Consider the following 17,083-nt stretch of genomic DNA (forward strand, 5'->3'; position numbering starts at 1 on the left):
ACCTGTTCATTGTTTCAAATATGAGTTTACATATTGAAGGTTTTAAAAATATTGAAATTAACAGCTCCTGAAACTTTAATTCATTTTCTTTAATAATAACTTAATTTGAGAATTCCATGTTTAATATTCAATTAAAAGATTATTCATTTCAGTTTTTAAAACATTTTATTTTAATTAGCTTGAGTTTTATAAATATGCTTAAACTACTGTTACCATGATTAAGGTAGAGTATACAATCAAAATATAATATAAAATTAATGAAAAGTATACCTTTCAGAGTTAGTGTCACAGGAATAAGGCATTTATAAACTTTTATTAAACATGTCTTTAGTAATCTCTCTTCCCAAGGGGATATATATACCTTCATATAAGCTGTTTATTCTACTTAATGCCCTTTCCTTTTTCTGTAATCATCAAATACATAAACTATTAAAATCTCTATTTGTATAATACATAGGAAAGTGAGATTGGCTGGGTAGAATGTGGATGGTACAGAATATATTTTGGTGAATGAGTTTTATTTTCAAATACAACTATTCAATTTAAAATGACTTGCATTTAATGATGAAATTATAAAGCAAATTAGCTCTATCATATTCTAAATAACCGTAAAATGCACATTGAGATCTTGTATGGACAAAATTTGGTAAATTAGTAAACTTCCTTTGTGTTCATTGAAGTACTGAACTAGTCATTGAGTTGAGAAGCAGTATAATATGATGAATCAAATCCATTGTCTTCTGCCTTGCCTTCAACTTCCACTTTTGTTAATTAAAAGCAGTGAGCCCTCCAGCCCAGTAACATCACCTTCCTGGTCCTCTGTTTCAGCATCTAAATACAAAACATAAGGGGGTACCTGGGTGGGTCAGTCAGTTAAGCCTCCGGGTTGGGCTCAGGTCATGATCTTGTGATTCTTGAGATTGAGCCCAGCACAGAGCCTGCTTAGGCTCCTCTGTCTCCCTCTCTCTCTGTGCCTCCCTCACTTGCACTCACTGTCTCTCAAAAACAAAGTTTGTTTCAAAACATAATGGGAGTGCTGGGAAGACCATGAGGAAAGGCACGCAACTCAGTGTAGGGGTAAATTATAAAACAGTTACAAAACAGAATCCAAAATGTGGGAATGTATGACAAAGTCTGTCATTCAATCATTTAGCAAATATTTTCTAAGTTCCTACTGTGTGCCAGGCATGTTAGATGCTCTTAGGGACACACAGATCAATAAAAAAGGATCTGTCTCACAAATGTTAACAACCTGGAAGAGCCACTAGGTACTTACAGTGATTACTGTAATGCCAGCAAGCCTGTGATAAGTGACCTAAAGCAATGTACCTGCTGGCTCTTCAAAGAGAATGATCACGTGCATTTATTACTTTTTCCCAGGACCCATCACAATTCCTGGCACAGAGCAAACGCTTAGGAAATTTATAATGAATGGCATGACCTGGTCAGTGAATTGCTGATTTAAGTAATTAAGTACGACAGGAAATGAAAGCAGAGATCATACCTTGAGGCTATTCAAGAATTAATAGGAAGGTAGCAGTGGCATTTGAGATTTGAGATGCACACATAGTTTTATCTATTGTAGTGTGGAGGTCTAGGCATAAAGAATGATATGAACTAGAAAAAGTAGTGCTTGTTTTTATCTGTCTGGACGTTAGATGGCTTTAGCAGAAAGTCTGTTGTCCAAGGAAAATGCCTTGTTGACTCTGATGGCTGTGCTAAGAGACTGCAGAGCAGGATGGTATAGTGACAGATACAGGTTCAAATGTGACGTCTGTCTTGTTTCCACCATATATTACCTACACTACTTTTCTGCTGCCTCACCTGTGTGGGAATAACAATACAACATCTGTTTTCCTGGGAGTTGGTGTTTGTAAAATACTTGGCTCATTCTAGGCTCTCGAATTCTTTCCGGTTCCCCTTCTGTCCTTTATTCTGCGGATGATTGGTGAGGGATGATCAAAGAAGGTCTGTGAGTCATGCAGCTCGTTAGAACTGTGTGTCAGGAAAACTAATCTGGCAGGAGGGTTAAGTGAACAGATGCGAAGTTGTGTGTGGGGGAAACCAATTCAGTAATTGATCAATTCAGTAGTTGATTCCAAAGTGATTGATTCCAGAGATTTCAAAGTAATGTGATGACAGTGGGAAAACCAAAGATTAGGAAAAGAATTTGCTTTAAGATAAAACTGCAAAATCTTCGTACATAAAAAAGTAGAAAATATTCTGATTAGTACTCAATGTATATGAGCTAAAGATTCTATCATGTTGACCGATAACTGCCATCTGCTCGTCTCCTTCCGTCCCCACCTCTTCCCTTCCCCACATCCATCAGCTACTTCGTATTACTCATCTCTGGAAAGAGGCCGTGGGGACTGTTGTAAGGTCAAAGAGCTAATAAGAGTTTTGAATTGGGGCACCTGGGCCCCTGGTCATGATCTCGCGGTTCCTGCATTCGAGCCCCAGATCGGGCTCTGCACTGACAGTGCGTAGCCTGCTTGGGATTCTCTGTCTCTCCCTCTCTCTCTGCCCCTCCCCAACTCACGCTTTCACTCTATCTCGAAATAAATGAATAAACTGTAAAAAAAAAAAAAAAAAAGCTGGAATTGAGGTTTACTTCATTTCAAAACCATGATTCTCCCATTCAATTTAAACATTTTTAAGACTTTTAATACATATTTTCGAATTCCTTTCACCAAAAAATTGTACCAGTTGGTACTTCTCCCACTCCTATTAGAATGTCCGTCTTACTGCATCATCACTGAATAATATTGCCTTGAAGAATATTTGCTAAAAATAAGTAAATGAAAAGTCGTAATTAATTCATACTTATTTTGTTATTCTCCATCTACTTCTTTTTGTTTTATTTTAACACAGGAAAGCTTTTCTTAGTTGTCTGTTACTCTTTCCTTTTATGATTTTTTTTTTCCCAAATAATGTCTTAGTGTGAGAAAGTCTCTAGAACTTGGATAAATATTCAAATAGGTTTTCTACTGGTTTTCTATATGTGATTTATTTTTTCCCTGTACTTCTTTGATTCATCTGGAATTTATTTTGTTTGCTTTTTACCATATCATGGAGATTTTAATATTTTCTAAAGTACCAAGAGAGCCTTGTTAAAGTATAGTCTTATTTAGGGGCTTTAGGTGGCTCAGTTGAGCATTCCACTCTTGATCCCAAGGGTTGTGGGGTCAAGCCCACATCAGGCTCTGTGCTGAGTGTGGAGCCTGCTTAAGATTTTCTCTCCCTCTCTCTCTCTTTCTCTCTCTCTGCCCCTCACCTCACTCATGCCCTCTATCTCTCTCTTAAACAAACAGACAAAAAAAGTCTTTTTATAAAGCCATCAGTAATATGGTCAGTATTTTATCAAAACACCATTGAATCTGTAACAACAAAATTTCTCTGTGGAAGCTTTGTAGATTATTACATTGCAAAATTTAAAAAATTGAAATTTATGACAAAGCCATATTAACATGTTATATATGATAGTTATATATTATTTTTTGAATACAAAATGCTGGAAAATGAAGATTTTTTTTAGAATTTTTGAGATGAGCTGATTAGCTTCAATAAAGCCTCTTTCTTGGCTTACAGTGTGAAAGAGACCACAGAGCACAGACGCAGTGTGCTTTGTTCTTGTTACCTGTATTGTTATTTAACTAGTCAGTGAACATAAATCTTCAATAACAGTCTATAACATTACATGTACCCCAAAACACACATGATTCTTGACCTCTTATACTATGACAAAACATTCATCATAATACCTCCCCTTTTTTGTTTGCCGTCTTCTTTACGTGGGTTAGCTTCTAATCCTAGATTCACTACTTTGTAGGCATAGGATCTCCTTCACCTCTGTGCTTGGGCGATAATAATATACCTATCTTACAGATGTGATAGTTGAGTTAGTCAAAATACTTAGGAATGTGTCTGACATGTAATTTTGAGACTGTTTTCTTCCTGTTATTAAACAGTCTTTATGCCATGGTCACTCCAAAGAGCAGAAAGGCCCTACTAAGGCCACGGCCGCCCCTGGGAGACCTTTAGACGGCTCACCACTTCTTCCCCATCATCTGTTTTCTTTCTCCTCAATGGTGTACATGCTGGATTTCTTGCTTTCTTTTTCATACATTACTTAAAAGGAAGTCACTGCTTAATAACTTCCAACTGGTTTTTGTGCTTTTGTAGTATCTATGATAGTACATTTTAAGTGGAGTAAGATTTAAGTGCTATTCGTAACATGTTAACGAAGGAGGGATTCCGTGGGAAGTCAAAGAAAAATGCATTTAAGATTCTGACCAATTTTTAGTACACACAAACAGTGCACTACAGTGAGGTTGGGTTATTTTTAAAAATTCATTGTAAAAGGAAAATTTAGAAAATTTTAATATTGAAAAGGAAAAACATGGAGATAATAGGTAAAACATTTTTAATTGTTATCCTTATTGATTTTGTTTAACATGTGATAACATTTCTGACTTAGTATCATATAATATGTGCTCCTGGAGCCCTTATCTCTGAGATTATAACTGCAACCAGTGTAAGCTTTATAAAACAACACTATTCTCTGTATTTGAGTGGGTGGGAGCCTGTTCTGTGTCTGTGGCTTTATTTTAATTAGTGGTGTTTTATTAAGCTTAGTGTTAAAGACAATTGCTTTTATAATATATGTTTTGCAACTATTTGGGGTTAGTCTATCCAGTTTGCTCAGGTCAAAAATGATAGTTCTCATACTAAATTTGATCTTCAAATTGTTAATAAAAATTTTAAGTCTTGGACTACTGAGAAAACTATCAAAACGTTTATAGCCTGATGAGGAAGGTACAGAAGTAAGGTGTTCTAATACAGTGTATTGTAAAAGTGTATACAAGGTGCAATGTGAGCAGTGAGGAAAGAACAAGTAAATCTTTTGGGAGGAGTTAGGGACTGCTTCTTAGAAGCGATGGCTCCAACTGAGTTTTAACCAATGAGTTAAAATATGACTGGTAAACAGAGAGGGAAAGAAAGCAAGGGGCACATCAGAATCTCTCAGAAAATACTAGTTTAGTATGCCATCCAGTCCCCTAGGATTATCAGATTAGATGCAGAGAATGATGTGATCAAGTGTACATTTCAGAAGGCTTATGCTGATAACGCCATAGATGGTTGGCCAGTCTGAAGGCCAGGAGAACAGCAACAGATGCAAGGGAATGATGGCGACTAACACACAGTTTCAGGATTTAGGGAACATGAAGATGAGTAAGATTATACTCGAGGACATTATAGTCAAGTGCAAATGTTAGTTATGAAAGCAAAATCTTGGTTTTCTAGTCATCAGTGGAAATATATTGCTTTCTTTTTATTTTATTTTTATCTTAGAGAAAGAGCACGGGAATGCTGAGAGGGGAGAGAGAGAGAGAGAGAGAGAGAGAGAGGGAATCCTGAGCAGACCCCATACTAGGGCAGAGTCTGCTCCAGATTCTCTCTCCCAGTCTCTCTCTGCCCCTCCCCCATGCTCGCTCACGAACTCTGGCACGCTCGCTCTCTCTCTCTCTCCCCCTCAAAAATAAATAAATAAACTTTAAAAACGTAGTTATTTATTTGATTTTATATATTTATACCACACATGATTCCACAGAGGGTATGACAAAAGTTAGGAGAAAGGCAGCAGAACAGTGACTTTAAATCACTTTCTGATTTTTGACAAGAGAGTTATTAATAAGCCCTGGGATCAAATCTTCTATGCTGAGAAAATTATTAGTAATGCTAGATCATCCTAATTCTTATTTTATTAACATATTAACATCTTATTTTATTAACATCCGTATCTCTGTTACTATCTGTCTTAAAACTCATTTCCTATGTTTCTGTATTATGTGAGAAATCAAAATGGAGAAAGGTATAAAATTTTTCCCATGTGTACTGTTGTGCTTTAAAAGTGTATATAGTAGTAATACTACTAAAATTGTTGGCATTTATATTGCACTTGACAGTTTTTAAATTGCTGTTACTATACATCATAATGTTTTATTTTTAGATAGTGTTTAAATTATGAGGTTGTTTTCATGCACAATATCTCTTTTGAGCCTTGTGATAGGTAGAACAGGAAATTATTATTCTCATTTCAGATGTTAAACTAAAAATCAAACAGGTTACTAGCTAACATAATATTGAGTTGGGACTAGAACCCAGACCCTTTGACTTGGTTCCTTTTGTACTAGGATGGGATCCCTTTTCTGGCCACTAGGTGGTGATAATTTGTTAAGACAAAACTGACAAAATTTAGGTTTAACTTCGATCTAGGATGTATAGAACCTAAAAACTGATATAACCAGATTATAAGAATTTTGATAATATGAGCATACTGTCAGAATTATGGAGCAGGGAGAATCAAGTGCTCCTGAAATTACACCTGAGTCATTTACATGGATGTTTTAAATGCCAACCATGAGGGAAATGGTTAAGGGAATTATGGTCTATTAATATAGTTGAATATTATGTAACTATTAAATGCTATATGTACACATAGAAGGAACTTTGTAAGTATGTGTTCAATTAATAAAATTACGGATTTTATAATTCTGTTGAAAGACTTTCAAGTCAGTATGATATGAAAGAAAAAGCAAGGTACAAAAAATGGTACATGTAGAGGGTTTAACTGTTAAGTGAATTTTTAAAAACATGTTAAAATTATGTATGAAGAATGAAACTTTGGATGACTCATTTCTGTCTGTAGGGTGAAAACACTTTGTATACTGGGTATATATCAATGTATTAATTTTACAATATTTAAAATAAAAATGAAGGGATAATTGGAATTACCAAGATGAAGATTAGCACCAGAATTTATAGGCTCCCTTTGGGCTGACCTTCTACAAGTTTCTTCTGAAGCTCTTTCTTGACCTAACACTTGGAGAATGATAGCAGTTTTCTATTTTCTTTTAGCATATATGTGTCTTAATTAAACAACTTGTGTTTCTTCAACAACAATTAGAACTTTAAAGGCTTGTAACTGCTGTTCTAACAGCTTTTTATGGAAGATGATAAGTATTCTGTTTACCCTGTAAATTTTATATTGGAGGAAAATTACAAATAAATATATATTCCCCAATTCTTTGAGACGTTATCATAGCTCAGTCTGAATTACTATAATACATAAGTTTAAATGGAAGAATTGTTGAAATTTGTAGGGAGGGTAGATTTTATTACATTTTAAAAATCCTATTCAATTGATGGTAAACTTGAATTATAAGTATTTTTTTCCTCTGGATTTTGTTTTCAGATAGACTAGTTTTCCCAGTATAGTTTTTTATACATTGTTTCTGTTTTATTTTATTTAAAGAGTTCATAAAAGCTAGGTTTATTGTTTTTTTTACATGTTTTATTCAGCTTGTTAATCTTAAATGTATGTTGAAATGTTAACTCTTGACGTTTTAATACCTTGCCAGCAACTATAAATATACATTATAACCATTACCTACAATGAGTTTACTATTTGGTATTTACTTATTGAACAGTATATTTTATATTGCATTTTAGTCATTTAGATGGAAATTGAATTCAAATAACTAGTCTTTTGTGTTAAATTTCCTTCTATTAGGAAAAAATACACAAAGTCCCTTTTCATAGTAAAATGTGATGCTAAAGGTGATTGTATTGTCAAAGATGGCTGGTGAGAAATTGCAGATTACCTCACAAGATTATAATTGGGTAAAGGACTTAGATTAAATCTTTAAATAATAAGATTTCAATGAGTACATTTATTTTCATTGTAAATTATGAGTATTAAACATGAGGTTAAATGTCTGCAGGATGCATTTATATTTCTTCATAATGATATAGGTGAGAAAATGTTTTCTTTCTTACTTTTGGTTTTATTCTTACTAGACTGGTTTCATCTAGGGGGCTCTGAAACCACACAAAGTAATTAGGTTTCTCTGATCAATAAAAATGAAATGATGGAGGGGGGAATTTAATCTATAAAATTTTTTCAATAAAGTTGTTTTTGCTTATGTTCAAATTCTATCTTGTGATGTGATTTTTGTTATCAAAAAAGGTTTTTTTTTAATGTTTATTCATTTTTTGAGACACAGAGACAGAGGTGTGAGCAGGGGAAGGGCAGAGAGAGAGGGAGACACAGAATCCGAAGCAGGCTCCAGGCCCAACCTGTCAGCACAGAGCCTAATGCGGGGCTTGAACTCACAAACCATGAGATCATGACCTGAGCTGAAGTTGGACTCTTAACCGATTGAGCCACGCAAGCACTCCTCTTGTGATGTGATTTTTAAATCTTTATCATATTAAAAGTTCACATTTAATGATCCTAGCCTCAATATTTTTTATGAAATATTTTCTTTTTGCTCCATTTATGAATTTTGAAGCTTTTTTCAATTGTTGGTGCAGCTGAGATTACCTAGAACTTCATTGTCCAATATGATAGTCCTTAGCCACATGTGACTATTTAAACTTAAATTTAAACTAGTTAAAATTAAATAAAAGTAAACATTTAGTTCCTTAGTCACGCTGGTCACATTTAATATGTTCCTTAGGTACAGTTGGCAAAAATATAATTCAACCTCTTGGATTACTCCAAAAAATAAAAACTTTGTTCCTACAGCCTTGGTATCTATAACATAGGGATTTCTTGTAAATCATGGCCATATTTTCACTTTCTGTTCTTACCCATTTTACCTAAGGCTGAATTGTCTGCCTTACAGCTATTGATTTTTTTCTAAGACTGTGATTCTCATACATTTGATTTATGGGTATAAGAGCTTTTAAAAATTGGAAATAGGCTTTGAGATTGCGGTAGTGGGTCTAGGGCTGAGTCTGGGAATCTCTGTTTTCAAGGAGCCAGATTTAGGAATCATTAGCCTGGGGCGCACTAACAATTCACTCCTGCATTTTCTAAGCTTTACTTGTATATTCAAGTCCGATCACCAGATAGCTACATTTCCTGATGATATAAATTTGTCCCCTTACAGAAATATTCTTATAGGACTACAATTACATTTATTCACTGATTTGATAAAATATTTAAGTGCCTACTATGTGCCAGGCACTGTTCTAAGCATAGGGAGGGTACATCAGTGAATAAAACAGACACAAAACCCTGTTCACATGAACCTTATTAGACTACTGAATGTTTTCTTTACGTCCCGGACTTTTTATAAAAGAATCAAGAGCAGAAGTGGCTGTATGTAAAATGTCTGGTTTTGAGTTTTATGTCCAATAAAGACCTACTTGACAAATTCCACCCAGGAGTTCAGTGCTAGGAAAAGTTTCTAGTATGATTTGGCATGATCGCTTCTGTTAAAGAATGCTGTCTTGCTACGGGGGAGCAGTTGGAAGTCGAGTCATTCCCCTGATTGCCGCTGCTCCCCCATACCACGGTCTGTGTCCCTCCTCTTTTGTTCTTGATCTCTCATTCTTCCAGCAGCCCCATCTCGCCTCCCTCACATTCCGCCCTCATTTTAGAGATGCAGTTTTATTGTTAAGAGTGGGTTTGATTATAAGCAACCTTGAATTTCATTTTATAAGTAAATTGGAGAAAGGGGGGCATCTGAAGGGATGAAGCAAAGAATGCATTTGCTAAGACTGGTTCTGTGAACTTTACACAAGGCTGAAATTGTGTTCTGGAAGATACGGATTCTTACTCTCAAACTTAAAGTAGGCGTCTGTTTTTACAGAAGCTCTGTAAACTTTGAAAGTCCTTGCTGTTTCGACTTTTACACGTGATTATGAAGCATTTATATATTATAGATTTAAAAACTTGGTGGAGACCCTAGAGATCATCTAGTGCAATTATCTAATCTTATTGGAAGTGAGATCCTGGGTTTTAAATAATTTACCCAAAGACACTCGGCGAGAGTGTCACTGGTAGGATTAGAACTCAGTTTCCTTTACTTCCACGTGGTCCTCTCCCACCAGACTTTGAATTAGAAAATGCATCATGTCCTTTTAAATACGATAAATTTGGGGCACCTGGGTGCCTCAGTCGATTAAACGTCCGACTTCAGCTCAGGTCATGATCTCGCGGTCTGTGGGTTCGAGCCCCGCGTCGGGCTCTGTGCTGGCAGCTCAGAGCCTGGAGCCTGCTTCGGATTCTGTGTCTCCCTCTCTCTCTCTGCTCCTCCCCTGCTCATGCTCTGTCTCTCTCTGTCTCAAAAATAAATAAAAACATTAAAAACAAATTTTTAAATACGATAAATTTAAGAGACGTGTGTGTAAACTTTGTATTATTTTCACCCGGTAATACATGGTTTCTAACTGAACAGACTTTATTGAGTTGTCACTATGTAGCAGCCACTGTACTCACCATGGGGGCACGTGCAGTGGGGAGGCCAGCTTGTCAGCACGTGTGCACCAGACGGTGGAGACACTTTGCTGAGCTCCCTCATGAGCTCGCAAGCACCACGTGATGCTGGAAGAAAGAACTGTTTCTTACCCTCAAAGATTGCACCACCAGTTTTTCAATCTGTAATATGCAAATGCTTAATGAAGCCCAATCTAGAGACCTAATTTATATTTAATAAATGAAAACGTGATAGCAGTTGTATTTCAAGAAGCATTTGCTTTATAACCCACGTACTGTATTACATAGAAAATCTTGAGAAGCAAAGACAAATCTGTAACTAGAACGGTGGCACAACCCAGGAAGTTTAGAATTCTTTCTGCTTACTTAACAGTGAATGTTCACCAGAAACGCTAGTCTTGTCTGTGGTAAGGTCTTCATATCCACGTGGAGCATGGCAAAGGTTCATTAATGTGCACGTTCGTAGGTAATGGAGCTCAGTGTTGTTTTTCTACGTTTATTTATTTTGAGAGAGAGAGAGAGAGAGAACACGCCCACAGGAGAGGGGCAGAGCGAGAGGGAGAGAGAATCCCAAGCAGGCTCTGCACTGTCAGTGCAGAGCCCAACTCTGCCTGAACTCGTGAACTATGAGATCAGGACCTGAGCCAAAATCAGGAGTCAGATGCTTAACTGTCTGAGCCACCCAGGCACCCCGGAACCCAGTGGTTTTTAACCTTTTTGGGAATTTGAGGCACATATGCAACTTTCACAGTCGATTTTAAGATGTGCGTGCTGCCTCTGCCCCTGCCAAGCCCATTTGTGATCTCTAATTAACCATATCTGCATCTGTGGCTGGTGTGGGGGCTATTTTGAAAGAGCCTTTCAAGTGGTTCTCATCCATGGTGCACTTCTGCTACTGACGAGACCCTATTATTTCCCTCTGGTATGTTGAAAACCACAGATGTAATATTTATCATACACTGTAATTATTTACATATTATGTGCTTCTCAAAAATCTAGACTTTGCAAGCCTCGTAATCGTCACTCACACATTGTATCCTGGGTCCAAAATGATACTGTCTGTTGGCCCGATAATACTATTAAATATTATTAAGTAAATAAATAAAATATAAAAATACATAAATAAAATTTAAAAGCCATTCTATTCTAATAAATACCAGAAGATAGTAGAGAGCACATTAAAGTCTGTTGCAAGCAATCTAGATTCCAAAAGTCCTGGTTTACAACTAAAATTAGGGGTGCATCCTTAAGCAGGTCACCTGGTCTTGGGCCTCCGTTCCTTCATCTGTAAAAGTAGATTGTGGTAAATTCAAATTTATAGTCTCTAAGGACTCAGCTTTACACTTTGTTAAGTGAAATAAAGCAGGAGGCTGGAAGCGAGATCCGGATTCTGCACCAGTGTATATTCTTGTATTTCCATAAGAGTGTGGCTGTGTGATTCACTTTCTATATTTATTTCTCACAAAATGTAAATAAGATGCCCTTTAAGTCTCACTCAAACTGGGGACTAGCATCCCTGGTCTCTCCCCTGAAGTTGGGTCACCAGGTCACGTACCTGTCTCCATATCCTGTGACGTCTCTGGTGCCCCCTTGAGGAGAAGGGCCCATGTATTTTCATATATGTGCTACCGAAGGGAGCACAGGACTGTGTATTTTAGACTGCATATCTCCAGTGACTAGCACAGTGTTTGGCACATAAAAGACAATAAAAGTTTGTTAAGTGAGTAAATTTTTTTTTAACTTTGAGAAAGTTTATATAGGTGAGTACATTTTTAATTATACCATCACAAATCAGTTTCCAAAAGGATATTGTAATTTAGAGATGTTTTAACTGGCTCACCAGATTTTTGATCGTCCTCCCTAAAAAATCGCTAAGCATCTATTATATGGCAGACACTGGAAATTTAACTCCTCATGGGGCTCAGAGCTTGGCAAGAACGACAGAAAGATGCATGTTATTAATTCTAGTTGCAGTGAGGACTCCTATAACACAAGTATAAGCAAAATATAAGTAGACACTAGATGTTTAAACAAATAACACTTGTACTATGACTCATATTTTGAACTATGGTAAATATTTTTACTCGTTGAACATGATTTCTTTGTTTAATTCCAGCTCTTTTTATAACAAGTCTCCTTACCAGTGATGACAGATGAGCCCGTGTCGTTTACGCATTGCAGGTCCTTTTTTTAATGAGATCTAAAGTAGACTAAATTTCTTTTTCGCACTGTGTCTCCAAATATTTTAAAACATGCATGGAATATTGGCCCAGATGTATCTTGTTCTGAATTATTGTTGCATATATTCTGGCTTTTTCTGATTAAGTGAATTTTTGCTTCTTTTAGGAGGATTTTCTATGGGAGGGTGCATGGCAATGCATTTAGTGTACAGAAATCATCAAGATGTGGCAGGAGTATTTGCTCTTTCTAGTTTTCTGAATAAAACATCTGCTGTGTACCAGGTAAGTTCCAGATTTTAAAAACAAAACAAAACCAAAAAAAAAGCGTGAAATAATCACACATTGAAACTAAAACAAAATTGATCATGAAGCAATTGCAGTCGATGCACAGAGCACTCCTGGGAATCCATCCCCAATTAGTCATAATGAATATTAATTCCAGCTGGTCATTAATGTTCAGGAAATACCATAGAAAGAATATTATTAAGCATGATGTCCAAGAGGAAAGGATAAAAATCATATGTATCCCTTACACATAATAAAAATAGAGATGATTATAGCCAGGCTTGTTTTTTTATGTCATGAACATAATCGAAACAAATGACCAATTACATTCCCCGACACCTGTCTCATAGCAATATGCTAATATACGAAGCGATACTATAGTGTTGTAACTTCATACCAGAATTAGAAACAGCAGATACAGAAATGAAAAAAACTAGAATGTAATTTTTCTCTTGATGGTGCCTGCATTCCTCCCTCTCTCCACTCTCTATGTAAAGAAGTTTGTCTTACGGAGTCACACGGTTTCTTCAGGAAATGCTTCGACTGTGTTTGAGACGGTCCTGTATGGAGTCAGCGCTGGTCACGTACAACCATAGCTCACTTGGTGCCAGCAACTAGCTGAGTCCCCAGTCCAGGACCACCAGTGTGCACCTTAGACCACACCACCACTGCCTCTTTTCCCTTTAAATATTGGAAGTTTTCTGCCCCGTCTGATTTCCAAGAATGATGTTCATCAATGAATTTCTTAAACTTTTCCATTTGTACATCCTGTTCTTCAGGCTCTTCAGGAAAGTGACGGTGTACTCCCTGAATTATTCCAGTGTCACGGCACTGCAGATGAGTTAGTTCCTCATTCTTGGGGTGAAGAGACAAACTCCGTGTTAAAGTCCCTAAGAGTGAGCACGAAGTTTCATAGTCTCCCAGGTGTTTACCATGAGCTAAGCAAAGCTGAGCTAGAAAAACTGAAGTCATGGATACTTCAAAAGCTTCCAGGAGAAATGGAGAAGCAAAATGAATGAATCAAGATTGATTTGTTGACCTACCTGTAATGTCTTTGTGAAAAGTGGTTTTTACTGCCAAATTATACTTTGGTAAGTGATAATTAAAATAGTATTATCAGTAAACAATACCAAGTTTACTGACTTATTTACTGGTTATTGAAATGCTTAGCACCACAAAGAGTAGCATCATCTTATTCATGGTAAATATTAATTTAGACAGACATCTGTGTGTTATTTTTCAGATACATTTGTAAATATTTGGAGACCTTTTAAGTAGTTAAATGATTAAATTTTAAAAATAATGTAAAGTTGGTTTAAGTAAGAGCAATGAGAAAACATGAAAAGGCTTGACATGGCATTTTATTTACAAGTGTCCTATTTTGTTTCCAAATATTCAGGAATATTTTAGATGTGTTTATTATTGATTCCTGATTTAAATCCATTGTGGCCAGAGAGCATATTTTGTGTTACTGTTTTATCTGTATTCATGAAGGTTATTGGCTTGAAGTTTTGCTATTCAATTTGTTTTGTACATTTTTTGGTCTGGTTTTGGTATTAGGGTAATACTGACCTCGTAAAATGAATTGGGAGGTGTTTTCTCCTCTTCTGTTTTTTTTTGGGGAGAAATTGTATAGAATTGGCATTAATTTTTACTTTAAATTTTTGATGAAATTCTCTAGTGAAACCTTCTAGGCCTGGAGATTTCGTTTATCTCTTGACAGTGTACCTACAAGTTTATTATAAACACCTCACACTTAGTACAAGAACCTTCCATTTTCCCCTTCCTGGTCTTTATGCTATTTTTCACACTTTACTTATAAATAGCATGTACCATAAATCTCACAACACATTACTACTCTCTTATTTAAAGTCAGCTTTCCTTTAAATCAAATAATGACGAAAAAATCTTATATGTATACCTGTGTAGTTACCACTTCCAGTGCTCTGCAGTTATTTTGTGCTGATAACGTCTTTCTGGTATCCTTTTCATTCTGCCTGAAGGACATCCTTTAAATAATTCCGGTACAAATCTGCTGGCAATGGATTCTTTCAGCTTATATGTCTAGGAAAGCCTATATTTTGCATTAATTTTGAAAAGATACTTTCACTGGGTATGAAATTCTGGCTTAACATTTTTTTCTTCAGTATTTTAACTCTTTTTTTTTTAATGTTTATTTTTGAGAGACAGAGAGAGAGAGAGAGAAACAGAGCACAAGTTGGGAAGGGGCAGAGAGAAGTAGACACAGAATCCAAAGCAGGCCCCAGGCTCCAAGCTGTCAGCACAGAGCCCGACGCAGGGCTTGAACTCATGAACTGTGAGATCACGACCTGAGCCAAAGTCGGATGCTTAACCGACTGAGCCACCCAGGCACCCCTTTTCTTCAGTATTTTAAACATGGTGTTCCACTATCTTCTTGCTAACTTTATTTCACACAGGAAATCTGTTGTTATTATCTTTGTTCTTCTACATCTAATTTTTTGGTTTTTTACTCTTGCTGTTTTTAAGAGTTTATCACTGATTTTGAACAATTTGATTGTGATATATATTGGTCTGGTTCTTCATGTTTCTTATCCTTGTGGTTCCCTCTAATCTTTTTGGGTGTTTCTTTCATTTCAGATACTCTCCTCACATGCACGTGGTGATTAGTGCTCTAAGTAACCAGGTAGACCATCTCTGGTTCTCTGGAGTTCTCCTTCCATGTAACGTACTCTTCCCTGGGACACTGTCTTACAAACTCTAACCAAGCTGATCTACTCAGACTCTTAGCTCTGCTTCTCAACATGGGAGTCCTCCAAGCTCCACCCCCTCAGCTCTGTGGCCTGGGAACTCTCTCAAGGCAACAAGCTGGGGCCATCTGTAAAGCTCACCTCATTTCCTTCCCTTTCTGTCAGAGAGCACCGTCTTTTACTGCCTGATTGATGTCCAGTATTTTGAAAAAGTTTGTTTCCAGTATTTTGGCTTTTTTTTTTTTCTTGGTTGTTTCAGATGAAAGAATAAATTCCTTCCTTGTATTATGTCAGTGGCTGGAAGCTCCACTAAATTATCCTTTAAAGAGGTTTACCTTTCTTTCATTCTTTTTATTTACTTTTCTTCAGTGCCCTTCATTCCTTAATGTGGTTTCAGATTTCCATATGCTATCATTTTCCTTCTGCCTGAAATACTTCAACATTTATGATAATGCAGGTCTGCCACTATAAAATCTTTCCATGTATGGCTGAAAAAGTCTTATTTTGCCTACAGATTTTTAAAGATATATAGAATTCTAGGTTGACAGGGTGGTTTGTTTTTTTTCCTTTCATTTTATTATTATCTTTTTTAACGTTTGTTTTTGAGAGAGAGAGAGAGAGAGAGAGAGAAGAGGGGAGGGACAGAGAGAGGGAGACACAGAATCCGAAGCAGGCTCCAGGCTCTGGGCTGTCAGCACAGAGCCCAACACGTGACTCAAACTCATGAACCGTGAGATCGTGACCTGAGCCCGATGTCAGATGCTTAATTGACTGAGCCACCCAGGTGCCCCTTACTTTCATTACCTTAAAGATCTTACATTACTGTCTTCTAGTTTGCATTTTTTTGTACATCTTTTTCTTTAAAAATTTCTTGTACAAATTTTTCTTTAAAAATTTTTTTAATGTTTATTTATTTTTGAGAGAGAGACAGAGACAGTGTGAGTGGAGGAGGGGCAGAGAAAGAGGGAGACATCCGAAGCAGGTTCCAGGCTCTGAGCTGTCAGCACAAAGCCCGATGCAGGGCTGGAACTCATGAGCTGTGAGATCATGACCTGAGTGGAAGTCAGAGGCTCAACCGACTGAGCCACCCCGGCGCCCCTTCTGCTGTTTTTCTAATCTTTTTTCCCCTGGCTGCATTTATAATTTTCCCTATCTTTAGTTTTAAGCAGTTTGATTATGACACGCTTTGGTGTTGTTTTCTCCATTTTCCTTGTGTCAGGAGTTTGTTGAGTTTCTGTTTTTTAGATCTGTGGATTTATAGTTTTCATCAAATTTAGAGACATTTTGGCCACAGCGTTTTCAAATCTTTGTCTCTCCCTCTTCTCTTTTTTGGGGACTTCAGGCTTACTGATACTTATTCCTTTTTCCTTCCCTTTTCCTTTTTTTTTTTTGTTTTTTTTTTTTGTTTTCCTTTTTTTTTTTTCATTCTTTCACTCTGCATTTCATTTTGGATGGTTTCTGTTGCTGTGTTGTTGAGTTCATTGATGTCCTGCAATGCTTCATTTGTTATTAATCCTATCCACTTTATTTTTTACCTCAGATACTGCACATCTCTAGAAGTTCTGTTTTCTTTTACTTGTTGCATTTTATATTTAATG

The 17,083-nt window shown here is 36.5% G+C and overlaps 1 protein-coding gene across 1 annotated transcript in view; it reads left to right on the forward strand.

Annotated features, from left to right (window-relative positions):
* Positions 1-14,850, forward strand: part of LYPLAL1 (lysophospholipase like 1) — a 43,385-nt gene extending 28,535 nt beyond the window's left edge. Inside the window, exons 4-5 of the mRNA XM_040460981.1 lie at positions 12,638-12,753; positions 13,536-14,850. Coding sequence (XP_040316915.1) covers positions 12,638-12,753; positions 13,536-13,775 — 356 coding nt within the window. The 3' untranslated portion in view covers positions 13,776-14,850. The remainder of the gene's footprint in view (positions 1-12,637; positions 12,754-13,535) is intronic.
* The last annotated feature ends 2,233 nt before the right edge of the window (positions 14,851-17,083 follow it).

The sequence above is a fragment of the Herpailurus yagouaroundi genome, unplaced genomic scaffold (genome assembly GCF_014898765.1).
Source record: "Herpailurus yagouaroundi ecotype Mexico unplaced genomic scaffold, PumYag 253, whole genome shotgun sequence".
NCBI lineage: Eukaryota > Metazoa > Chordata > Mammalia > Carnivora > Felidae > Herpailurus > Herpailurus yagouaroundi.